This window comes from Pseudopodoces humilis, chromosome 16, assembly GCF_049639895.1.
Source record: "Pseudopodoces humilis isolate 2021_Gansu_Grassland_sample_001 chromosome 16, ASM4963989v1, whole genome shotgun sequence".
NCBI lineage: Eukaryota > Metazoa > Chordata > Aves > Passeriformes > Paridae > Pseudopodoces > Pseudopodoces humilis.
The window spans coordinates 18,897,662-18,923,772 of NC_142215.1; the positions used below are offsets into that span (position 1 = coordinate 18,897,662).

Below are 26,111 nucleotides of genomic sequence, written 5' to 3' on the forward strand. Positions count from 1 at the left end.
GATTCCGTGGCTCTCCCAGTGACAGGAGTGGGAGCCTCAGCTCCAGCCCAGGGCAAGCAAAGGAAGCAAAGTTCTTTTTGCCATTTCAGTGGAAATCTCCTGGCAGAGGCACAGAGGAGCCAGAACTTCCCAAATCCCAGCCCCTGAACCATCAGGAAGTTTGGGATTTCTTTTACCCTGGAAGTGAAGTTGCACAGGTGGGCACTGGCAGCTGGCTGGAGTTTCTCTTTCTTAAAATTTTTCTCATTTTACTGAACCCCAGCCTTTTTTTTTATGCAGGGAAGGACAGAGCCAGGCAAGCACACAAAGAGAGAAAGAAAATCCCTCTTCCCTCCCCTCCCTGGAGCTCCCTGTTCCCTCTCCTCCCTTTCCAGATCTGGGAGCAGCACCTGGGTCACCAACACTGAGTTTATTTTCCCATGCTTTCCAAAGTGTAAAAAAATGCATTTTTGCCTCGTTTTCAGGATTCCTGTTGGGATGGCCTGGGACCCTGTGGACACTCAGTGCTCTCCAGCAGATCTGGGGTGTTGGCAAAGGGAAGATGCTGAAGTTCCCCGAGCCCAGGGGGCTCAGCCCCAGCCCTGCAGCCTGGCTGAGCTCTCACTCTGCTCTTCCAAGGCTCCTGATCCATCTTTAAAGCGACAACAACAAAACAGCTGCCAAAAGAAGCTTCCTGTAGGGTCACCTGGACAGGAGAGCCCCCATTCCCAGGAAGAACTCTGTTCCTAAAGGAGCCTCTCCCTGCACTCAGTGACCAGACACACAGTACAGCTGAAGATGCTTCCTTGCTCTTCAGTCTTCCCAGTCACTGGAAAAAGACAGGAAAACAACAGGAATGAACCCTCCCCAGGATCCCCCTCCCCTTCCCCAGCTACTTCTCCCCCCACTCAAAATATTGAAACTGCACAAAAAGCGACAAACAAGGCTCTCCAATTACACCTCAATTCAAACAGACCGGGAATCTCACAGTGATGAGAGGAGAAAGTCAGGCTTTTAATAATTATAATATAAAAATAATAAAAAAAGCTTACAAAGAGCAGTGCAGCATCCCAAAAGGCCATGGATTAACTGCCAGAAGGGGATGTAATTTTACTCAGAATAAAAAACAAAACAGAACAACCCACACTGGCAATGAATTTTCATACACAATAGAACAAGCAGTCAAACTTCAGCCTAAGCTGTGGAAAACAACAGTTTCTCCCTTTTTTTTTTTATTACAATATTTTTTTTTCCTTTTTATAAAAAAAGATAAAATAAAAACACAAATAAAATTGTACATAAATGCCAATGTCCAACACTGAAAAGGCAGGGCAATCACACCACTGAGACAAAACCTGACCAGAAAAAAAAAACTAATGGCGAGTCCACTTTGCTTTCGTCCTGCTGGATCCCAGGCGAGGCTCATCCCGCGGGGCTCCGCTGCAGGACAGGGGGTGACCTCGGGTCACCTCCAGCTGCTTCCTCTCCTCCTCCCTCCATTGCTCTCGTGTGCTGTCCCTCTTTCTGGGTTTTGTTCTTTTTTTTCTTTTTTCTTGGTTTTTTTTTTTTTCCTTTTTCCCTCTGTACAATTCCTTGTGCTCCAAGGCTGAGTCCGAGACTGGCGGCGCCGCTCACGCCGTGGTGATGGCATTGAGGTCCTTCATGAGTCCTTCCAGGTGGGCCATTTCTTTGGTCAGCTCGTCCGGCTCGTAGCTCTGCGGGCAGGGAAGGGGGAAAGGGTCACTCCCACAGCGCTGGGGCCCAGCAGGAACCTCAGGAACCTCCTGCTGCAGCTCCTGCCCCCGCTCAGCACCGAGCACCAGCGCATTCATCACCATTTCACCCGCTGGTAACGTGGCACAGCCCCCTCTGCCGGGCGGGGCAGCTGTGGCTCACAGCTCCACTTTTCCTGCCTCGATCCCTGCCTTTGGACCAAGGCAGGAAGTTGAGCAGGATCTCCCCTCTTCACCAAAGCTGCTTTGGGATCGGGATAGCTGCTAAAGCCACGCGATTTTAGGCTCAGCTGTCTCGTTTCTGTCAGCACTGTGGGCAGACCCCGTGGTCTGGCTCATCCCCAAACCCTTCCTGACCAAACCCTTCCCAGTTCTGAGCATTCCCAGCCCTCAGCTGCTCCTGCAGCTCCTCCTGCTTCATTTCAACAGCAAAGAACTTCCAGTTTACCAAACCTCTGCACTGTACAGTCCTGTGCCCAACACATCATCTGCCAACTCCTTACTCAGTGAGTAAACTCATTCCCTAAACTCATTCCTAAAATCCCCGAATTAATTCAAAACACTGCCCAAACCTGAACTCTGTATTTCAACTTATTTACATTTTAAGACTCATAGTTGAACCAGTAATTTAATTTAAACTGGTTTTTTTTTTGTGCTGACTCTACCTGGCACTTAATATATTCATTAATTAATTTCATTAATTAATGAAAGTATTAATGGCTCTATTTAAATATTACAAATTAGCTGAGGAGTATGGGTTTGGTACTGACCAAACAAAATGAATAAAGCAGGAGTGACAGAAGCACAAGAGGACACCAGATCAAGTTTCCAGACCAGCACATAGAGAAATAAAATCAGGAGAGTAAAAAACAAGTGAGAAAAGGACAATGATGGGAAAAGAAAAATGAATTCCAAATGAGCATTTCCTGTAGCAGTGATGCAGCAGTGAATATCTGAATATTAACAGGTAACAGCCACAGGAGCAACTCCTTGGCTTGCAGTTTGAAAGGAAAACAGCTCTTCCAAAGCATTCCTTAAAAGCCGCTTCCAAAGCAGCCCAACAGTTGGCTGCACCCTTCCCAAAAGTCAGGAAACTTTCCTGTGAGAATTTACAAACAGATTTGGGAAGATGGCTTGGAACACACTGGCATTAATGTCAAATGTTCCATGTGCAGTGACACTGGGAATGCTCTGCAGAGCTCAGGGATGGCACTGGGAATGCTCTGCAGAGCTGGGGAAGCTGCAGCTGCAGGATTCAGCAGGTCCCCCCCTGCAGAAGGCATTTCCCGTGCAGGTTCCCAGGCACTGGAGCTGTGGGAGCGCAGAGCCCACCGCGCTGTGCCTGTGACAGTTCAGGAGCCTTGCAGAGCCCTGCAGAGCCTTGCAGAGCCTTGCAGAGCCCTGCAGAGCCTTGCAGAGCCCTGCAGAGCCTTGCAGAGCCTTGCAGAGCCCTGCAGAGCCTTGCAGAGCCTTGCAGAGCCTTGCAGAGCCCTGCAGAGCCTTGCAGAGCCTTGCAGAGCCTTGCAGAGCCCTGCAGAGCCTTGCAGAGCCCTGCAGAGCCTTGCAGAGCCCTGCAGAGCCAGCCCTGCCGCCCTGGCAGGGGGTACCTACGCTCTCCGAGTCCTCCAGCATCCGCGTGGTCTCCTGCACCTCGGGGGCGCTGGGCACCACCACGGGCATGGGCGGCCGAGTCCTGCCCAAGGTGCCGATGGACGCCGTCTTCACCGCGTGGACGGGGTGGCCGGGAGCTGCAGGGAGTTGGGGACACGGTCAGGCTCGGGACACTGCTCAGGGAGCTCCTGGAAGGAGCAGAGTAAGGACAGGGAAGGGAATGGCTCCCACTGCCAGGGATGGACGGGATATTGGGAAGGAATTCCTGGCTGGGAGGGTGGGCAGGCCCTGGCACAGGGTGCCCAGAGCAGCTGGGGCTGGCCTTGGATCCCTGGCAGTGCCCAAGGGCAGCCTGGACAGAGCTTGGAGCAGCCTGGGACAGTGGAAGGGGTCCCTGCCATTGCAGGGGGTGGCACTGGATGGGCTTTAAAGTTCCCTTCCAACCCAAACCAGTCTGGGATGAGCCCGTGGAGGAAAAGGATTCTTCCAGGAGAAAAGGAACACTTCAATTACGGAGTGTTGGATTTGAATTGGCTCATCTATGTACGGAAAATGCCACCAACAAAACCCACCCCAGCCTCTGCCACGTTTCCTTTGACACGCACTCCTCCCTCCCTGTGCCCCCAAGTCCCCGTTTCCCGGCTGTTTCTGACTCACCTTGCTGTGTCAGCAGGGGGGTGCTGGGCAGGGCAGGGTCGAAGGGGCCCCCGGTGGGCGGCACGGCGGGCACAGCGAAGCTCTTGAGGGGGTGCGAGGGGCGCACGTGGGCCGTGGGGGGCCCCTGGGGCTCCTCCTCCGCGGGCAGGAACGGCCCCTCGGGCTCCGGCAGCTCCGCGCTGGCCACGGCCGAGGCCGCCGGCATCGTGTCCGTGCTGGGCGTGTTCCGGACGGACTCTGCAACGCAAACACCCCCGAGGGGTTATTCCTGACCCGGGCTCCGGGACACGGGGACCAGGGCTCCTCCCAGGGCACCGAGCTGAGCGACTGCACCGGCACAGGAACAGCTCCGTGATCCTCACACAAAGCACACAACACCAAAGTGCAGCCTCCTCCTAGCCCAGAGTAACAAAAGCACTGACACCTCTAACTAGAGCTCCTCAAGCACACAGCACTGGGGGGCTCACACAGGAGCCGCATCTGAAATCCATCTCCTGAGACTCATGGAATGGTTTGGGCTGGAATGGAGCTTGCAGCCTCAGGAATTGTTTTCATAAAGAAACAACACTTTTGGCTGTGACACCTTCGAATGTTGACCTTAAGCAGAGAAGCTCAGGGTTTGCTTCATCCCAAGGTTACCCATGTGCACATTCAGCGATGCCACCGCTCTGGAATTTTTCAGAGTCCTGGAGACTTCAGTGCTCTCTAAAACTTCTGCAAATGATTCTGCTCAAGGCTGGGAGTGCTGCATGGAAATCACCCCTGTTCTCTGTGTGCCCCCACTGTCAGTAGCCAAGCCTGGACCTTCCTTCCCTGCTGGTTTCAAACTGTATTAATTGGGGGAAGTTATCCCACGAGGCAGCTCAGAGTTAATCTGATGTTTCAGGGCCAGAGGCTTTAGCAGGAGGAATCCCTGTTTGGAGCTGGGTATAAAACACGAACCCCCCTTTTCCAAGGACACCACCGTGGATGTCACAGAACAAAATCCGACCTAACCAGGAGCACCCAGCCCTTCCAGGATTCTGTCTGTACCTAACCCATCCCTCATGGAACCCCACAGAGGAGACTGACCCGGCTTCAGGCTCCGATTTCCAGGTGTTTCCCTGACTTTTCCACAAAGCACCACCTCCCTGAGGGTCGGTCTCTCACCTGTGGAGTCGGCCCTGTCCGAATGGGACATGGCAGAGCCCAGGGGCCACGGGCTGAGCTGGTGGTGCAGGAAGCTGCGGGTTGGAGAGGCGAGGCTGCCGGAGTGGAAATGGTGGTGAGGGGGGTCGAGGGAATGGATGGGATGAGCACTAATCACAGCTGTGGATGAACACAAGACAGAGAAACACTTAACACACACACACACACACACATGGGACAGCCTGGGGACTCCCCTCCCTGCTCCCCGCTCCAGCAGGGAGCCAGACCCTCCTGATTTACAGCCCAGCTTAAACCCCTGGCTTATCACACCTCAAACACACATAGGACAAAAAATTCACCCAACTGCAGCTCCCAAACTCGTGCCACCAACTCTTAAAGCACTGCTTGATTCCACTGAAAAGTCCAGAAGGAGAATAAAGAGAATCCAGATCTGTTATCCACATACAGTATATTGATAAAGATGAAATGAGGTGTGTTAAACAATAGAGGCCTTTGCTTCCCAATATCCTTCCAGAATTTCTGTGTTCCAGGAGGCAAAGAAGGAAGTCACTAGCACACACCATTACTGCAAATCAGACTAAAATGGCACAGTGAGTTACCATAATTCAGCCCTCAGGGGGGAATTAGTAACTCCATCTGAAGGCTCCAGGGGGTGGAAGAAAGCCGTGGAAGGCTGTTCAGGCCCAGGGCTGGACACGAGGAACGCTCCTGGTGGCCTCAGCTCCTGCCAGAAGGGCACCTGCAGAGCCCACACCGATGTCCCCCCTGAACCAGAGCCCGTGGCTGGAGGCCCTCGGAGCTTTCACGAACAGGACAGAGCCCAGTCCCAAAGCCAAGCTCCAGCAGGGCCTGGGCCTGGTCAGTGCCCCCCAGGAGCTGGCAGAGAGGGACCTGCCACACACCCCTGTTTCACTCAGACCAGTTTCTGAGGAATTTAGTGTAAAACTGCATCCTCTGCTCCCTCCTCACACGTGGAGAGCTGGGAGACAGCAAGGAAATCAGACTACTTAGTGTAAAACCAAGAAACCGGATGCTGCTCTTGGAAGAAGGTCACAGAAGAAGAAAATTCACAAACTGGGAAATCAGGTCATCAGGACACTGGAAAAAGTAGGTAGAGATCAAGAACACCAAGTCCTCAGTTCAGTTTTTAATTAAAGCAAAAAGAAAGTGGAAATGTAGTGTAACTACTCTGAAATAATTCCATAGAACAGAGGGGCTGTGGCAGCAGTCACCTGGCTACAGGTGGAACATGATCACAGAGCTCAGGGGAGTCAAAAGCTCAGCCCGGGTGAGCTTGGTGTGATTTTACCTCCCAGTTCTGCCCCTGCACAGCAACTCCTAAGCTGCTCGCTGCTGTTCCCACACAGCGTTTCAGGCTGGCTGTTCAGAGGTTCAGCCAAGTCCCTTTCCATCTTGGAGTCATTTGAAAACTCCAGATAGATTGTTCAATTCCTAAAATATTTCATAAGGGTCATTTTGGTATCAGAGAAGGATCCCAGGGCAAAGAGGTCTCAGGGAGCTCAGAGTAAAGTCAGAGAAGGCTGTGAGAGCAGAGCTGCAGAGGTGAAGGGGATGGTGACTGCTTGGGCTGGGAAAACAACAGTGGGGAACCTGACAGAGATTCCAGCTCTCTGCAGCTCCCATGTGGCACACTGGCAGAGCTCCAAGGGAATGGCTCCAAGGAGCAGCCAGGCCCACGGGCTGTCCCTGCAGAGCCCCAGCCAGGTCTGGACATGCTCCCGCCCTGCCAGCCCCTTCCAACACGGCCTCGCTCTGCCCGCACCAGGAGGGCTCAGGAGCCTCCCTGAGCTGCTCCTGCTGCCCAGCATGGCATTTCCTGGGAGCAGGGAGTGGCTCCAGCAGGAATTGGGGGTGTTCACTTACGCTGAGGTGGCTGAGAATCAAAAGGCATCATCATCTTGGGCCTCATGCCCCTCCTTCCCGCCAGCGTGGACATGCTGTCCTCCGACTCGTGTCCTGAGGGGGAACAGCCGCGTTAGCCTGTGCAGCCAGGCCCCGGGAACCACAGCAGCAGCAACACTCCTCCTCCCCTCACTCCTGCCCCCACACAGCCCTTGAGTGATAAAGAGCTCTCTCCACTTCACTGGAAGGTGGGAAGAAGACAGCGAGGATGAGGATGTTTGGGAACTGGAGAAACTCTCCAGGCCCCGCTGCAAACTTCTGGCAGCGGTTCAGCTCTGGGCTGAAAGGTCAGAAACAAATCCAGGGGTTTAATATGAAGAGATGATCTTCCCATTACTAATCAGTATTTACTAAGAGATAATGTAATGATATAACTCTTGGATAATATATTTCCTCACTAAAACGTGTGATCCAACCTTTTCAGAGTCTCAGAAACCAGGAACAAACCCAATTCACTACTTGGAAAATAAGGACAGAAAAGAGTAACTTAATCCAAGTGATTTCACCAGTAAGATGTGTTTCACTCCTCACAGCCTCCCACCTCTGTAGGAATTCCGCCTCTGATGGATATTGCTGTCCATGGAATTGTCCACCGGGGTGATGTCCTGGGAGTTGCGAGGGATCGGGGTGTCTGTCATGATGGGATTGGGATCTGGGGATTTATCGATGGGTTTCAGCTCCAGCCTCTCGTGATGGATCCAAAGGTCGGGAGGTTTGACATCTTTGGAGTTGCCCTTGTACTTGTGGGAGCCATTCACGGATTTGCAGGCAGCTCGTTTCCTGGCAAGGAAAGCAGGGATTTGATAATTTGGTGTTTGTTTCTCCCTGGGGTTTCCCTCAGGTCTTGCATCCAGCTGGGCACAAGTTTCCCACTGGGCAGGGAGCTTGGAATTTTGCACACAAGCCCCACTGACACCTCAAAGCACACCCTTTGCTCTGGTGCCAGGGAATTTGTCTCTGATGGTGCCCCAGGTGCAGCCCTGGCTCTGCAGCCCAGCCTTCGTTAACAGGAATTAAGTTTGCAGAAATTGTGGCTGTTGAGAGGATATTGCACTGCTGTGCCCGTATCCCGGGCTCACCGAGCTCCAGCAGCAGCTGGAGAAGGAGCTGCAGCCAGTCAGGTATCCCAGCAGGATGGGAACACAGGCTTAATGACAGAACGTTCCTTCCAGCCCAGCTCAGGCAGGACAATCCCACTGGGGAGGTTCCCATTGTGCTGAGCAGCAACAGCAAACCACAGTGAGGCAGAGATTGGGGATGGTGGAATTTTGGGAAGGTAAAATGTAGGTTTCAGCATTCCCTCCACACTGACTCCTCACTTTGGGCCATGGCAAAGCTGGAGGAGGGGCTCAGACATGGGAAAACAGCACACACAGAGCCTCTGGCAGGGGTGACTCCCAAATCCTGCACCCACTGGAGCTGATCAGGGACAGGGATCAGGTTATTCCCTGGCTGAGGGCACTCAGAAATTGAGATTTCACGGGGTTATTTCTGCCCTGAAAATAGAACACATCTCCTGGCACTGGCCCATCCATGCTGCCCCCTCCCAAGCACAGCCCCAGCTGCCAGGGGTGCCAGGGCTGGCTCCTCCATCCCTGCTCCCTCTCCTGCAGCTCTGCAGGGTGCTCCTGCTCCATCACAGCAACTGCAGATTATCCAAGCCTGGCTTTTCATCACTTCCTCAAAAACTTGTTTTGTCTAACAGCATCTTTTCCAACTTCAGACACAGCTCTGCTCTTTCAAAGAACACAGAGAGACCCTGCAGGAGCCCCTCAGTGGGAGCATCACTGCTGCAGCATCAATGCAGATGCTCTGGGGGAGGAATTCAGATACAAACACCAGGATTTGGGAGCACTTTTCTAAGGAATCCAGCACCACATGCAGATTCCACTCCACTGATCCTACTAAAAACTGGATAATGCCAAGCACAACTTGTGCACTGAGCCCACCCATGCAGGAGTGAGGAGCTGCCTGAGCTCCTGAGCTCTCCCAGCTCCCAACACATGGATTGGCTCCAGTTTGGAAACTTGGAAATGACAATTTCCCCTGGCTGGGGGGAGAAGTGCAGGCACACCTGGGAGCCCCGGTTTGTGTGGGAACTGATGGCTGGGAACTTGGGGACACTGACAGGAAAAGCCAACCAGCAGCAGCACCTACAGGCTGCAGGACTTACAAGGAACAAACTCTAAAGCATCATGAGGAATGAAATAAAAGGGTTCACTAAGGCAGGCAGGGCCCCCCAGCCCCGTTACTTTTTCTGGTGGGACGTGGTGCGGCGGGTGCAGAAGACGGCGACGATGACGACGATGACGATGGTGATGATGCCCACGGACACGATGATCACCAGCAGCATGTTGCTGTCCAGGGGGGATGTGGGACTGCCATGGGGACTGTTACTGCCTGTGAGGGTTGGGGAAGGGAGAAAAGGCTCATTTATTACACAGGAAAAGCAAGCAGCGCCCACCAGACACCTGGAATGCTGCAGATCAGCAGGAGGGGATGGATCTCACGAGAAATGTTTGTTTCTTTGGCGTTTGCCAACTGCTTTTGTGCAATTGTTCATCTGGAAGTTGATTTATAGAGCCATTTCTTACTAAGTCTATCAAAATTTAAGTGCAGCCTGCTCAAGTATCACAAAAACCTCCCCACTCCAAGCACTGGAATTGATCAGGAGCCTCGCAGGGGTCACTTGGCTCCAAAGGAAACCCTTTATCCAACACCAGGGAGCATTCCCTGAGGACAGGAAATCCCAACATGCAGCACTGAGCAGAAGGAGCCGGGGAGGCTTTTCCTTCCTCATCTGTTCCTACAGAATTGATTGAAAACCACTCCATTTCACTGGGAGTGGCTCTGGCTATGGAAATGCCGTGGGAGCTCAGCAGCAGCAGGGACAGCTCTGGAAGTGCTGCTGGAATATTCCCTGGGTGAGCCCAAACTGGCAGCAGGGTGTGGCCATGGAGCTCTGCCCCACACTCACCTCCCAGCGGGGGTTTGTAGTCTGGGCCCAAGTCCATGGGGCGACTCCCCTTCCCAGCAGATCCCGAGGCTGCAAAGGTTGGACAGCGGAATTTTACACACACAGACACAATTCAGCATCCCTGAGTCCTGCTTCAGAACCTCCCTGAGCCCCCAGGAGCAGCTTTTTCCCTCTTTTCTGTCCCTACAACACAATTTGGCTTTGCACAGCACCTAACTCTCCAAGGGAAGAGCCACTTCTCCAAAGGAGCTCTTTAATAGTTTCCCAGTTATTCTTTTCCTAATTAAGCTCAGGAGCCTCTCCTAATTTCACTTTTAAAATGATAATAAAGCCCATTTGCAGCAAGGCACAGGTAAATGTTGAGGAAAATGGTTTTGCCACATCTCTGCTGAGAGTTCAAGGAATTATCCAGGTGTCTTTTCCTAACTCTCAATTCCAGCAGCTGAGGGAGACTGGAAATGGGTGGAGGATCCCAAGCACAGTAAATGTAATATTAAGGCCCTGCCTATCCATTAAAACTTGCTTTCAGCTCCTCCCTGTTCTTTCCTGTGCACCACAAGTGACAACAAAAGCAGCACAAAAATGGTTTTGATGAAACCTGAGGGAACAATAAATTTGTGACATCCGAACCTGGTCCTTGCACTCTGTGTTTTCATTAAAATGCACTAATGCAAAATTAATGGCTAAAACACTGGAGTAGGGGAAACACTCAGCAATGGTGCAAAGAACAATATTCCCATGGTTACAAGAATCCAGAATATTTTACACATTTTCACACTGTTCTACAAAAAAACCCAAAAAAGTCAGGCAGTGTGGCAGTTTCACAGTGAAGAGAAGGATTTTTTTTTTCTGTTAAAAGTCCCCTTTAATCAAGAAGTATTAAGTGTAAAAGGATGTGTAACAAATGGAAACTGAACCTCACGTGAGATCCTGTGAACCAGCCCCTGAAATAAAGACAAAAGGCAAAGGCAGGCAGGGGCAGGGCCAGGAGCAGGGACTGGAAGAGAAGTTTACACACTTTATGTGCAATGGATTTGTGTCTGTCTGGCCATTCCACCTGTCCTGGGAACCCCCAGGAGGACTCTCAGAACCCCCTGAGGAGAGGGGAACATGAAGAAGTGGCAATATTTTGGGAGGGCAATCAGCCACTGAGCACTTCCAGTGTAGCAGCTGCATCACAGGTGAGGTGATGGAAAAGGGGATGGACACACACTTTATATCCATCTTTCTGCTTTATGGAAAACAGGTATTTCCAAAAAGCTGAATGTCAGCCCATAAATGTGGCTGGGAACAGTAACTGTGCAGATATAGAATGAGAGATATAAAATATACTGCATTTAGGCTTCCAGGAAATATCTGACAGAGCACTGTGCAGTGCTTTGTTAAAACAGCACTGTGGAAAAACCATGTGGGGCCTGTTAACAATAAATTAACTGATAAAAATGAGAATTATTCACGAGGAATGCAGTGAGTTCTGCTTGGCCAAGGGCAGCTCAGTGTCCTGAAAACACCATGAAAGAGAAGGGAGAAACTGAGCTCAGCAAGGGACACTGAATCAGGGGTAAGACAGAGACAATGAACAGTGATCCTCACGGAATCCATGTCCTCCCTGACTAATTTAGGATGAAATTTAGGTACCCAACCAAGTTGCTTCTCAGGATTCAACTCCTAAACCCACAGATCAACAGTTTAAACCTCTAATGAATTCCAGGGAGCCCCATCTCTTATGCAGTGTCACCTATTTTAAGGAAGAGTTTAAGACAGCACTTGTTGGAATTGTTTTCCATTCAGCTTGTGATCCTCCATGTTAAAATATATCCAGTCTGAACATTTTAACTGTGGGCGACTTCAGGATGGGTTTACTCCATCAGAGACCCTAATATTTGCTTTAGGCTGAGGCCAGTGCAACCACTTGAAGCCTGAGAGCAACAGCCCCTGAGTTCTGCCCAAGCTCTGTGCTCCAGAAGGGTGTGGGAAAACAGAATCATGTGCTGAGCTCAGGAGGAAAACATCAAAGCAGACAAAGAGAGAAAAGGACAGAACCATTGAGGTTAGAGAGTCAATCCCACTTGGTTTTGCTCCCAGGCTGAGTAACCTGCTGGCTCTTTCCTGCAGTTCAGTGATGCTGTGCCAGGGCAGCTCCTCCTGCACTTCCTCTGTCTTCCCCTTTCCCACATTCCAGCCACTGCCACGATTTCAGCTCTCCCAGTGTCCTTACAGGAATTCTCAAACAAAACTCTTGCCTTTGATGATTATACATGACAGGATGTGATAAGAATTGATCATGACTAAGAGAAGGTGTTGCTTTAGGATGAAACACTGGCTGAAATGGGGTTGGAGCAGGGAGAAACAGAAAACAGCAACTTTCACCTAAAACCCTGTAACCTTTCCCAAATCCATCCTGCTGCAGGTGAGCAGGACAATGCCATTGGAGCATCCCCAGACAGCCCAAACCTCAGCCCCACCTCCAGGACACAGGGATGGGGACCAACTGACTCCCTGACTGCCCCTGCTAGCAGCATCACCTGGTACAGAGTAAAAGCACATTTAATAAATTACTCTGAGCACCAAGCTGAGGAGCCAAGCGAGGAGCAGCTCCCTCAGAGCCCTTTTAGGATCTCTTTAATTGCATGTCTAAGCTGTTTGCCAATGGCCTTTTTAACTCATCCCTTCAGACTAATTCTCCCCCTTTTTATGAGGTTTGTAGGTTATTTGGAAGAAAGCAAGAAGTGCCCTGGGACATCCACCTCCTAATTCGATGTAGGAAGCTCAAAGCTACCATTTTTCAAGCAAACATTTTAAAACCTTAAGGCTTTTAGGAGCCAGTGCTGGGCTCCTCAGGAGAGTCTGGGCCCCAAATGAGCTGACAGGCAGAATCTCTCCTGCACAGAGCTTTCCAGGGCTTCCCTGCCTTTATTATGGAATGAATCCTTGCAAGCAGCACTTGTGCTAACCAGAATCCCTTTTATCTTCCACCCCCTTGGATGTGGGCAGGGGCTGGATGGGGCACCACTGGCTCCAAAGCCATTCCTCCAGAAGGATTCAGCTCTGGCACAACCCCCATGGCCCTTCAGGGACACCTCAAACTCTTCCCACCCACAGCCAGGACTTCCAGCTCTCCCTGGCAGCACAGCAGGAACTCGCCCCTTCCCAGTCGGAGCAACAGGATCGTGCTCCACTTAAAAAATGTCACAGCACATGGACAGCAAAGCACAACAGTGAGGGATGGAGAGAAGAGAAATGTGGCTGTTCATTTACCTTGGTCATTGGGCATTTTATCTGAGGACTCAGCTTAGTGGGGCAAGCACAGGGAGGAAAAAAACAAGAGACACATCACAAGGCTTGAAGGAGTGAGACAGAATTCCAAGTTTCCCACAGCACAGGATGCAGCTCTTGATTCTCAGCACTAAAACTCACGTGGAGAAGTGTCCAAGGCCAGGTTGGACAGGGCTTGGAGCAACCTGGGCTGCTGGAAGTGTCCCTGCCCATGGATGGGCTGTAAGGTCCCTCCTAACTCAATTCTGTGATAGGATTCTATGGCAGTAAGCTCATAATTTTATTTTTCCCAAGTTCTCTCACATTTTACTCGTCACTGCTTGCCCATCACCATCACTTCCTGAATTAGGGGCCTGCTGCATCCCACGAATTCCCACTGCCCCATCCCATTCCCAGAAGCAGATGTGACACACAGAACCCGACTTTCACTGCAGCCAGCCCGGGTTTGTGACAAGGGACCGGCCCAGAGGTCCCTGAGGAACAGCCGGTGGAGCCAAGAGCTGAGCTCCAGCCCTGGGATTCCCTGCTCCACACCATCCCAAGCCCATGGCAAACTCTCCAGCCCTGGGATTCCCTGCTCCACACCATCCCAAGCCCATGGCAAACTCTCCAGCCCTGGGATTCCCTGCTCCATGCCATCCCAAGCCCATGGCAAACTCTCCAGCCCTGGGATTCCCTGCTCCACGCCATCCCAAGCCCATGGCAAACTCTCCAGCCTCAGAGCTGCCCTTCCCAGGGGCCAGCCCACGCTCCCAGCACTCCCAGTGCTCCCAGCACCTCGGGGCCAGGGTACCTTTGGGGGTGCGGAACTGCACGGCCTCAGACATGGGCCCCATGCCCTTGGAGTTGCGGGCCTGGATCTTGAAGAAGTAGGGAGTGTCCAGGGTGAGCTCCTGGATCTGGTGTGTGAGCCTGTTGCCCACCACGGGCTCGATGACCCAGTCGTGGATCTCGGCGTTGACGTCCGTGCTGTAGTAGATGATGTAGCCTGGGAGGGGAAAGCCACGTCTGTCCGTAAAGGAGCCCTCTGGAAATGTTCTGTTTGCCAGGGAAGCACCAGGGGCTTCCCAAGTGTGCTCTGGCAAACGTTAAAACCATACTCAAATATCAGCCAGCCCTCCCACCTTTCCTCAGAACTGTTCAAAATTCATGGTAAGAGAAAAAAGCCATTTAAAACATCAAGGTTATTTCTGATCCCCATTCCCTGATTGTGGACAAATTGCTATCTCCATCCCTTTACCTATTTATACAGCAAATAAAATAAAGCTGCCATTATCAAAACATCCTCAAAGAATAATAATATAATAAATTATATTATTATATAATAATATAAATAATATAATAAATAATATAATAATATAAATAATATATTATTTAAATTACGTTAAAACAACGAAACATTCCCACACACAGTGAAACCACTTGTGTTTGTAATGATTTCATTATTATTAACAAAGGCAACAAGAACCTGAAGAGAATTGAGGCTGCCCTGCACATCCCAGAAAAAAAGGTATGGGAAGAGTTTATGTTCTGATATTAAAATACAGTGAAATCACCAATTATCTAGTAAAATCTTTGCAACTTTTTTATACAGAAACACAGATCAGCATAAAATAAATACTTGAACCTCTCTATATTTATATACACATAGAAAAAAATACTTGAATCTGTATTTAAAATGCATTGTATATAACACAATATACACTATATATTTTCATATATTATTTCTACATTTGTATCATTATTTATATCCATATCTAGCTTCAAGTATTTATTTTATATGTAGCATATATGGAAATACAAATTTTTATAGTATTATATATCTGTTATATATATATCTATATAGCTATCTCTGTTGTGTATCTATAAATCTATCTGAAATATATTTATATATATATAAATACACACACATATATATATACACACATATATGAAGTGATGCTAAAAGCATTCTAACAGTCTAGAGGCACAAGTAGTGAATTAACTAATTAACTTTAGAGTGTCCTAATTAGTCAGCAGCTCTAACGATGCTCGAGCACATGGCTCAGCATTCCTGCCCATCCCATGCCCAGCCAGGGAGGCTGGAGCTGCAGTGCTGAGCATTCCATGGACAGGGGGCCATGGAATGACATCAGAACTTGGAATTCTGGCACCACTGACAGCACAGTGTGAGTTAATGAGTAATTAATTAGTGCTGAGCCCTTGGCTGACGGGCTGCTCCCACCAGAGGGCACTCGGACCCCACATCCCAAAAACTGCTTGGGCTCTGGGAATGGGAGCTGGGCTTTGGGAAAGGGGAACTGGAGGTGGGCTCTAGGAAAGGGGAACTGGAAATGGGCTCTGGGAAAGGGGAACTGAGCTCTGGGAATGGGAGCTGGGCTTTGGGAAAGGGGAACTGGAGGTGGGCTCTAGGAAAGGGGAACTGGAAATGGGCTCTGGGAAAGGGGAACTGAGCTCTGGGAATGGGAGCTGGGCTTTGGGAAAGGGGAACTGGAGGTGGGCTCTGGGAATGGGGAGCTGGGCTTTGGGAAAGGGGAACTGGAGCTGGGCTCTGGGAATGGGGAGCTGGGCTCTGGGAATGGGGAGCTGGGCTCTGGGAATGGGGAGCTGGAGGTGGGCTCTGGGAATGGGGAGCTGGGCTCTGGGAATGGGGAGCTGGGCTCTGGGAATGGGGAGCTGGGCTCTGGGAATGGGGAGCTGGGCTCTGGGAATGGGGAGCTGGGCTCTGGGAATGGGGAGCTGGTGCCTGCTGCACTCAGGCTTAGCCCTGCATCACTGTTTTAGCTCATTTTTGAGCTGTTAACTGCTGCTTGTGCAAAAGCTGATAAATACTGAACAGCTCTGTCCCAAGGGTTTCCCTCTCTGCCAGGGGATGTTTGGGCTGGACAGTGGGAAAAAGCTGCCAGCCCAGTGCAGGTAAATGCTGCTCTCTGTAGCTGTTTCCTCTCCCTCGGCTGTGCCCCAGTGTGAGACATTTGTGCCCCTCACTGGCAGCCAAATCCTGCACCAAAGGCTTCTGGGTCTCCAGTCAATCCTCCTTTCCCATGGAAACATTTTGCTGCCCTTTCCCAGGGATTTAATCAGTTTTAATCTCCTGTCCAGAGCCTGGGCTCCAGTCCTGCTCGATCGGGGGGTGTCCCAGCTTTGATTCTGCACCATGGTTAATTCTGAGCTCAGACCCAAAACCAGACAACATGCCATTAAAATCTGATTTCAGTTTTAAAAGTGGATTATTTCAGAAAGCCCTTCTAAATGGGAATCTGAACAGAAATTACAGAAGGGAATAAGCAATTATTACTTTCTGAAAAGCGATTTATCCTATGTGGCAGTGATGCAGTTCAAGGTAAATAACAGTTTACTCTTAATGGTTCAGTCAGGGGAACAAAAAACTGCTCTGAAGTCTGTTCTGTGACACAAAAATGTCACAAAGATGACAAAGAGCACTGGGATGGCTTCTCCTAAATAAAGTTTGACAGCCAGAGGCACTAGGGATAATTACTGGAGGAGTGCTATCAGAACAGCACAAGCAAAGGTTACAGAGATATTTAAACTTTCAGCTGGATTTCTGACTCCACTTCCATTTCCCACTGCAGTTAGTTTGCATCTGAACAGATTTTGCTGGAGTACAGAAGGAAATAAGGAATGTGAGCTGGTGCAGGGACTGGCCAAGCAGGCAGGGGCAGCCCCAGGCCCGGCTCCCTCGTGCCCCACCTGTGATTTTGCCGTTGGCCTCGGAGGGCGGCTGCCAGTTGACGATGATGGTGCGGGGCTTGCCCTCCTTGCTCACCACGGTCACGTCCTTGGGGGGTGACGTTGGCACTGAAACAACAAACCCAGAGTGTCAGCAGCTCTGCCTGCTCTGTCACACCTCTGAACCATCACCTCAGGGCTCTGGATCTTCATCTGATGTGCAATACAATTATATCTGGATTATTCTCTTTACTTGTATAAATCCCCCCATCCTGCAGCGTCTCGCTGATTCACCCCCTCACTGGCCAGTGCCATCCAGGGTCACTGCCTCCAGCCCATATGGAGCTTCCCCTTTCCAGAGCACTTCTGGCACCAGATGTGATCCATGACTGGGCATCCTCAAAAACCTGGACAACTGGGGCCAGTGATTCCTCACCTGAATTTCTGCAGTCATCAGAAAAATCCCACAAACTGTGAACCATACATTCTGTGTAGGCAGGCATCTGAAATATCTCCCTGTTTGCAGGTTTATGATGGGACTCAGACCCAAAAGTGCCCATTTGCCACTTAAATCCCAATCAGCAAAGTAAATCCACCAGCAACTGAGAATTATACCAGGCTGGAATGGTTTGGGTTGGAAGGGACCTTAAAGCCCACCCAGTGCCACCCCTGCCACGGCAGGGACACTTCCACTGTCCCAGGGTGCTCCAAGCCCCGTCCAGCCTGGCCTGGGACTCTCCAGGGATGCAGAGGCAGCTCCAGCTGCTCTGGGGAACAATCTCTGGGCAAACCTGGAATGGCTGAATGAATCCTGAAGAATGATTTGTGATCTGGAAGGCATCTGCACCCCAGAGGGGTTTCAAATGCAGAAGGATTTGCTGAACACAACTGGCCAACCTTTCTCCATGGGGTTGCCAGAGAGCAGCACTGAGGGAAGGGAAGGAAAGGAAGAGTTTTCCTTCTCCCATCAGCCTCTCCTGATAAAAAATCAGGAAACAGCACAAATTTCTCCAGCAGAAAACTGAAATCCTTGCTGTGAACTGAAGCCAGAGGGCACTGACCATCCCTGCAGTGCCACATCCTGAAATCCAGGAGGCTCCTGAGGGGACAACCCGGAGCAAATCCACCTCGTGGATTTGATCCAGCCACAGTACTGCTGAACTTCCTGCATTTCCAGAGCTTTGTGTGTGTGACCTCTTGGAAATCCAGCCATAAATCCTCTGGGATGGCCACCAGTTATCCTCGTGATGAAGAGCTGGAAACCAGGGACAGCCACAGCCAAGAAGTTATTGTAATTATTGCCCCAAATATGTAAAAACAGGATTCAGAGGAAACAAAAATAGAAAATCAGAAGTAGCCCACAGGAGATCAGGAACACAGACAACACAGAGCCCAGAATTCCCTATTTTCCTTTTGGGAGCAAGTCCTACACAACTTCTCAAGAGTATCCCAAAATAATGAGCCACTCACTCAGGAATTTGGCCAGTATTATAAATCATAAGATCTGTTATAAGAAAATATATTTAACCTTTTTTTCTTTTAATTTCTATTTTAAACTTATTCCTCAGTTCCTCAGCTATTGGGATTGTCTTTGAAAATAATTCCTTACAAGCACTTCAACCTGACCCTTCCTATTTAAATGCACTGAGCCCTCCTGCATTGTGCCCTTGCTCAGGGGCTTTGTGTCAAATTCTCTTCAAAAAAACTTTATTTCTGCAGCTTTAACAGTCCCTGCACTCAGAGCAGAGCTACGGCTGAGGATTGAACATGTGGCAGCAGCAAGCGGGGGGTTTAATGTGGGCTGGGAATAGAGGGATGGGAAAGGAGCCCCAGCCCAGAGCTGGCCCCACATCATGGAATTCTCACCCAAAACCACGACAATGTTTTCCAAAGCAACTGAAACTCACTGGGACTTCTGAGTATGCTCAGAGAGTTCAGATTTTATCCTGGGTTTGCTTTTTCTTAAGCAGAAATGATAGAATTTTTATGATAGAATATCTGGAAAATCTCACAAATTCTTTGCATGTTTGATTTTTTTGGCTGTATTTTAATTCAGAAGGAGAACTCTGGGCTCATTTGGATGGGCTTCTTGTCCTCCACAGTCCATCTGAAGAGAAACCTAAGCATAATAAGCAGTAAATTTAATTGCCCAAAGTTCATTTAACACTGCAGGGTAAGAAGAGCTAATGAGGGACAGGTCAGGGAGAGGGCCTGGCCCCCACAGTCACTCCCTGGGCCTGACTCTGTTCTGCACTGACAGGAATTTAGGGCTCACCTGCACATCTTAATGCCCACTGTGATTTTTTGTCTTCATCTGCCTCGTGCACCTTCTCACTCTGTAAAAATTATCATCACATTTACAGCAAATTTTAATTATTTGTGCAGAAGTGTTTTCTTTGTGTTTGCTGTTAATGTGTTTTTTGTGAGACTTTCTTCTCTCCTGCCCATGAACCGTGGTAAATTATTCATGACTTCTCTGTAATTTGATGTAAATTCTCCTGCAATCATCCCTTGCAATTTTGAAGAATGTTGTTGTTTTTTAATCAGAATTTCTGACTGAACTATTCAGACCCCCACCCCAGCAAGTGTTAATCAGCAGAACCATTTCAGGGGGAGGTTTCTTTGGGAATATCCAGCCCAGGAGTACCTAATTCAAAGGTTGTCCCGTGCGCTGTCATGCTCCAGGTGCTGGATCTCCTGCCCTTGGTCACCATCACCGAGAACTCATAGAGGGTGTTTGGCTTCAGCCCCGTCACCAGATAGCTCAGGGTGGTGGCATTTGCAGTCTGAAAGGGAAAGCAGGGTGAGCAGCACTCCCCACAGCCCTCAGACACCCCCAGCCCAGGTGTTCCCAGCATTTCCAGAACCACAGCCATTAATTCAGGGCTGGCTCTTCTCTGCCGTGCAAATTCATTAATCAAATATCAACGTTTATCCTCCACTAGAGATCCTGCAATCAGCAGGAGCACTTAACAGCAGCCAATTAGAAATGAAAAAAGACAAAACAAGGTCCAGGGCCCACTTGTTATGCAGTGGTTAAAGCCCTGTTTACCTGGGGGTTCATCTACAGCATTTCATTAACTCCTCTGGCTGGGGAAAACAAAAAGCACAGCGTGGAACAGTCCTGCTCAGAACCTGGAGCTGCCTCCCAGATTCCTGCTGCAATTTCCAGAACAACCTTAAATGTAATAAACAAATCAACTAAAGATACACTTGTGAGACTTGAGGTGAATGAATCTTTACCAAAATGTAGATTCTTTTCAGAAAAAATGGTTATCTAGGATCACACAAGGAAACTACACGTGGGTCATAGCGGAATTTGTAATTCAGCATTTTTACACATTTTGTGTTTGTTGTAAATGGCTTCAGCACCAAAAGAATGTACTGGAAGCCCATGGAAGAGAAGGAGAGCTGTATTTACAGATATGGATATTCCTCACCTTGGCCTGCAGTGGTGTAAACACAGAATTCAAGAGCTGTTTCAGGATCTGACAGGGCCATAAAACAACTGCAACAGCCACTGCCTCCAGAAAGCACCAAAAGAGTGCAGCTGATTTAATGCCAAGGTAAAGGCACCTTTCCCAAAGGCTCCAGTCTGAGATCTCCAATATCTTCATTTTCTTTTTCTTACAAGGGATGGAAGTTCAGGAAATGGTGTTTCAAGGGTGCCCAGGGCTTTGCTGTCTGTGGCCAAAGACTCACAGAATGAATTAAAATTAAATCCTCCATTGGCTTTAAGCCTCTCCTTGGTACACACTCAGTGCAGTTTGGAGTGGGGGGGACTGTGGCTGAGGGGCTGTCACACAGCTGGAATGGGCACAGCTGGAATGGGCACAGCTGGAACGGGCACAGCTGGAACGGGCACAGCTGGAACGGGCACAGCTGGAATGGGCACAGCTCCCTGGGGAAGGCAGGGAGTGCAGGCCTCGCTGGGAGCGATGGAATGACAAGTCCAAGGCAGGAATCTTTCCTCCCCACCTGCCATTACCAGCTGCCTTACCCCAAAAAGCTCTTCCCCTCTGGGATGCTGGAATTCCCAGCAGTATTTATTTAGGCATTCCAGTATTTGTATTATTTGATGTGGCAGCTGGGCTCCTTTTCCAGGTGAAAGTTCTGGTTTCCATCTCTGGCTTGGAATCTTGGGATCTTTTCGTTTCCCTGTGCATCTCTAACAGCACTTTGTTATTTTTAAGATCCCAGCCCATCCCATGGTACCAAACCCTGCTCACCTGCTAGAAATAAATCCCATAAATACTATCCTGAAAAACTTGTTTCTCTTTTATGCAATCCTAAAAGATCCAACCTTTAATATTTTCATTGATCCCTGATGGATCCCAGGTAGCTGCAGGACAAGCCCACACACCAACAAGGGGGCTTTGGAAACTGCAGCCCATCTGCTCCTGGGTTTCCAGGCTCAGCCTGGCACAATCCTGCACAAACTGAGGAGAACAAGTGCCAGGAGCACACAGCCTCGTCCTCAGGAGCTTGTGACGGGCCAGGAACAGGGCAGAGGCAGAAAATCTCAGAGAACCATCTCAACACCCAGTTTGGGATGAGAGGAAGAATGAAACCCCAGCCAGTGAGCAGCTGCAGCTCTGGATCCTGCAGAGGTGACGCAGGATTTCTGTCCCCAGGAATGGGGACACTCCAAAGCTCTGGAGCAGCGAGCAGGAGCTGCAGAGGGGCCAGGACAAGCAGTGTGTTCTCATTCACAGCCTGAATGAGAGCCAGCACTCCCTGCAAGGGTCTGACCTCCCAAAACACATCCAGCAGTACAGGAGAGGAGCTCCAACAAAAACAGGGGAAGAAAACCAGGATGTGGGCTCTCCAGACACCACGGGTCATGTGCGATGGGAGCAAATACCTCAAACTTCTCTCCTTCAGGCAAATCCTTTCTACAATCTTGAGTAATTTTAAACTATATTCCATCATTCCTTGTTGGTTTTGGTCACAGCAAAACTTGTTGTTGCCCACTGACCACGAGCACTGGAACAATGGGAATAGTAAATTTACTATTTTATTCCATCTTCTATTTTATTTCAATCTTTTAAGCAATTAGCTAATGAAACTGCAGCTTTATTTAAACCACTCCTGAGACATCCCTTGCACATGACTCAGGAATGTGGCTCAGAAGTAACTTGCCTTTAGAGGAGGAATACACACATATTTACATCTTTTCTTTTCAATAAAGAAAAGATCTAGATTATAACATGGTGGCTCTGCAGGAGCATAAAGGGAGCTCCACTGGCTGGGTATTTTAACTACCAGTTCCTCTGAGTCTCATTACAAATGTGAAATTTGCAGTCAGCAGCTTTGAGCCCTCCAGGTAACTCTGAAAATTCATAAAAAAATCCAACCAACCACCAAACCAAACCCAAATCCAGTCCCCAAATCCAAACACACGAAAACGGAGGAAGGCAAGGATATCATCAAGTTTTTGCTGTGTGTTTTGAAGCCAGTCAGCTCCCAAAGGAAAGACTCACTACCAGCTTTGCACAAACTGAAAAGGCCCTATGAGGAAATTTCAGACCATGGGGGTAAATGTGTTTTCCCTGCAGGGCTCACAGATAGTGTCCACAGAACAGAACAACGCTGGAAATGTCTGTTCCTGCCCTGAAGCAGCTCTTCCATCCGCTCCCAGAACACTGTCCCAGCTCCAGCTCCTTCCCACAGGAGACACAAAGAACTGCTCCCAGCAGACCCAGGGCAATCCTGGCAGCATTCCCTCAGCTCTGCCTTCCCCTGGGAGCGGAGCTGGAGGAATCCTGCCCCTCCACAGAGCCCAGCAGCGTTCCCAGAGCTGTGCCCTGCCCTGCTGGGCTGGGAAGCTCCCGGTACCTTGTACTTGGTGTTGGCAGGGATGTTGGTTTTCCAGCGGACGGTGTAGAACCGCGCGTCCGTGATCTTCTGGTTCTTGGGCAGGGAGTTGTCTGCCCAAGTGATCCGGATGGTGTCATGGCTCAGGATGGAAGCCTGAACTCCCACCGGGGGCATCATGGGAGACGGATCTGGCACTGGAGTGTATGGAGCATTAATAACAAACAAATCAACCTCGGAAGTGTCTGCGCAATCCATGGGGAAAAGGCCGTGGTTTATAATTAAAAAGGGAGGAGGTGGCATTTTAATGTCAACCAAAACAAAAAAAGAGGGGATGCAGGGAAGTGCAATGAGATGGAAGGTGAGGAATGGAGAGAAAGAGAGAAAAGCCAGAGTTAATAGGTGACATTAGACTGGGCAATAACATCACTCTTTGCATTGTCCTCCCTCCTCCAGACAGTAAAACAACAAATCCCTGCTGGCGTAGCTCTCATTAGTGCCCAGGGCACACAGCCATGGCCCAAGAACCCCAAACACTCAGTCACTGTGACTTCATTTGCCCCGAGTGTCCACTGAGTGCTCTCCCAGAAAACAACGAGGAGGACACAGAGTTGGAGCTCTGGATGGGCAAATTCCACTTCCCAGACACACGGGGACCTCCCAAAAGGCACCCTCAAAAGTAGGTTCCAAGAGAGGGACCAACTTGCAGTAACTGTGAAACTGCAATTCCAGCATCCTCTGGAGGATCTCCAAGCATTCAGGACTAACCCCACGTGTTGCACCTCCACCAAATTCCTGGCTGGTGTCAGCAGGCTGGGAGGGAGCATGGCAACAGCACACCTGCACACTTCTCTGCTTAAGCTCTTTTCTTTATGGATTACCAGGCCAAAATAAAAACTGCCCAGATTTTGTTTAGAGTGAGTGACAACAGAGGGACACGAAGCAAACACAGGCAGCGTGTCCAGAACCGTGCCCACGTGGGCTAGGCCCAGGTAAGGGGAACGTCTGGAGTGAGAACATCCATTAGTAGCTGTCAGGTGAGTCTGGAATTTACAAATGAGCCCGATTTAGCTGGTTTATCGGGAACGTGCGGGGCCAAGCAGTGACAGGGACAGAGAGCACGGGGTGAACTGACAGCCAGGACCCCCCAGCACCCCCAGCCCATCCTGGCTGCAGGGCAGGACTCACCGGAGTGGGGCCGGGTCACTGCGCTCTCGTACAGGGGGATCCCTTCCCCCACGTTGTTGAAGGCTTTCAGGGTTATCACGTAGTGAGAGCTGGGATCTGAAGGGGAAAAGAAATCAGCACAACCTGCACAATCCTGCTTTCTGCTTCTCCATACCCTCTTTGTTCAGTATTTTAATTTTGAACTGGAATACGTGATTTGAACTGAGAAAGTCCCCACACAGACCTTCTGTTCATGGCCACAGAATCCCAGACTGGTTTGGGTTGGAAGGGACCTTAAAGCCCATCTCATTCCACCTCCTGCCTGGGCAGGGACACCACGGCTTGAGTCTATAGTTACAGCAAATCTATCTTTAAGTGCAGCCAAATCAGGAGCGAGAAAAACAATTTTAAAGAACAAAACCAAAATTACTCAAACCTCTGATTTGATGGAATTCCCAGTATTGCTCTTTTTCTCACGTTCACACTATTTTACCTCCCACAGAGAGTTCTGTGGAGGGGTGAATCTTTATTCTCCTTTTAAAGGAGCCACCAGTGAATCCTGATGACATTTCAGTCCCTTTTTCTCACGCAGCTCCGCACGGAGCACGGTGAACTCGGGCTGCTGCTCCCGTGGAAGTTGTTTAGGGAGTGCTGAGGGAGGCTGGGCACGTTCCCTGCACTCACCCAGGTTCTCAATGGTGTAGTATCTCTGTTTGTAGTCCACCTTGATGGTCTGGGCGTGGGGGCTGCCGATGCCGTAGCCGATGGCGTATCCCCTGACCACCACGTCCTGGTTCTCGGGCGGGGTCCAGCTCACCACGATGCTGGTGACCAGCGGCCGCACGTGCAGGGAGCTGGGCACCTCGGGCACACGGCTCTCTGCAGGGAAACAGGGGCACTGCAACGCCTTCTCTCAAACAGAGGCAAAGACACGGAGACCGTGAGGCAGGAAGGTCAAACAAAGCGCTCGTGTGTGTGGGAATGAGCTCAGTGAAGCTCTGCTGTGCAGGAGACAGCAGAACATTAACGTTGCGCTCCAATAGATGCTCCCTTTAAAAGGCAGAACAGCTGTGCTGAAGCTTAGGGGCTTGGGATGGTTTTGGTATCGGATCTCAGGCAGATCTGTGGTGCCCATGATATCACCCACTTTTCCAAATACACGCCAGTTTTATCCACAAATTCATCCACTTTCAGTTCCACCATATCCCTTACTTGTGGGTTTTACAATAATTACATGGAAAAGTCTGGTGATGAAAGAAAGGTTCCTGAGCTGTAGCATTAAATAGGATATTCCACAGCTGTAAAAACTGCACTGCAAAGGGGTCTCCTCAATTGTCCTACACTTGTCACTGCCTAGATCCTTGGGTTCCTATAGTTGCTACAACTACACAGCCAGACTAAAAGTTCAGAAAATACAGAGTCCACATCAAATGTTCAAACCCTTGCCCCAAAAGCAACACGAGTCTCACCCTACCCCACAGAGACACAGAATGTGGATCCTTGACACCAGAACACTTCCACAGCGTGCCACTGTAAGCCCCTAATATTTCTCCTAAGAGGCTTTTCCCCACTGTTGACTGGAACCTAAAAGCAACCTCCCAACTGTCCCTGGAGTGTCCCTAACTTTGGGTTCACTTCTCAAAAATGAAATAAATCCTTTTGTCGGGTGCTGGCGGATTAGGGATAATTCCCTGCAATCACAAACTGAACTCCCCACTCCAAATGGAATCAAGGACTTGTGCTTCCTGCAGGGATTTGGTTTTAATGAAACACGCTGCGTTCCTCTACAAACATTTCATAAAGCACCACAACAGGATTATTTGGATCGCAGCACAGCCCTGGCCCCCAGCCCGGGGAGCTCCTGGGCTGCTGCTGACACAGCCCAGCAGTTCCAGCTCCCAGCATTTAAACTCAGCAAAGCTCCAAGTGCAGCAGGAGAGGTGACATTTCCACTGCACTGGGGACGAGCTCTGTACAACTGCTCAACTCCTCCTGCTCTGTGCTCAGGGGGAACCTGCTCCTGGCTCCCCTTTACATCCATGGCACTCTCTGGGGAATTATTTTCTATTTAAACTCCAAAAGCAGGCCTGGAATAAAAGGAAACTATGCCTCATGTGTCTGTAGAGCCTAAG

General features: G+C 49.9%; 1 protein-coding gene across 7 annotated transcripts in view; it reads right to left on the reverse strand.

Moving 5' to 3' along the window:
• Window positions 1-945: 945 nt before the first annotated feature.
• Window positions 946-26,111, reverse strand: part of NEO1 (neogenin 1) — a 158,727-nt gene continuing 133,561 nt past the window's right edge. For 2 of the 7 annotated variants that reach the window (XM_088063002.1, XM_088063000.1), the window contains exons 15-29: window positions 24,664-24,858; window positions 24,001-24,096; window positions 22,834-23,057; window positions 19,643-19,781; window positions 17,017-17,124; window positions 14,099-14,293; window positions 13,288-13,320; window positions 10,030-10,098; window positions 9,305-9,452; window positions 7,594-7,832; window positions 7,014-7,106; window positions 5,130-5,288; window positions 3,981-4,217; window positions 3,324-3,460; window positions 949-1,694 (exon numbers count right to left, since the gene is read on the reverse strand). In XM_088063002.1, coding sequence (XP_087919128.1) covers window positions 1,611-1,694; window positions 3,324-3,460; window positions 3,981-4,217; window positions 5,130-5,288; window positions 7,014-7,106; window positions 7,594-7,832; window positions 9,305-9,452; window positions 10,030-10,098; window positions 13,288-13,320; window positions 14,099-14,293; window positions 17,017-17,124; window positions 19,643-19,781; window positions 22,834-23,057; window positions 24,001-24,096; window positions 24,664-24,858 — 2,156 coding nt within the window. In that variant the 3' untranslated portion in view covers window positions 949-1,610. Of the gene's footprint in view, window positions 1,695-3,323; window positions 3,461-3,980; window positions 4,218-5,129; window positions 5,289-7,013; window positions 7,107-7,593; window positions 7,833-9,304; window positions 9,453-10,029; window positions 10,099-13,287; window positions 13,321-14,098; window positions 14,294-17,016; window positions 17,125-19,642; window positions 19,782-22,833; window positions 23,058-24,000; window positions 24,097-24,663; window positions 24,859-26,111 lie in introns of all 7 variants that reach the window. The other 5 variants (XM_088063003.1, XM_088063001.1, XM_014250973.2 and 2 more) reach the window with 4 other exon arrangements.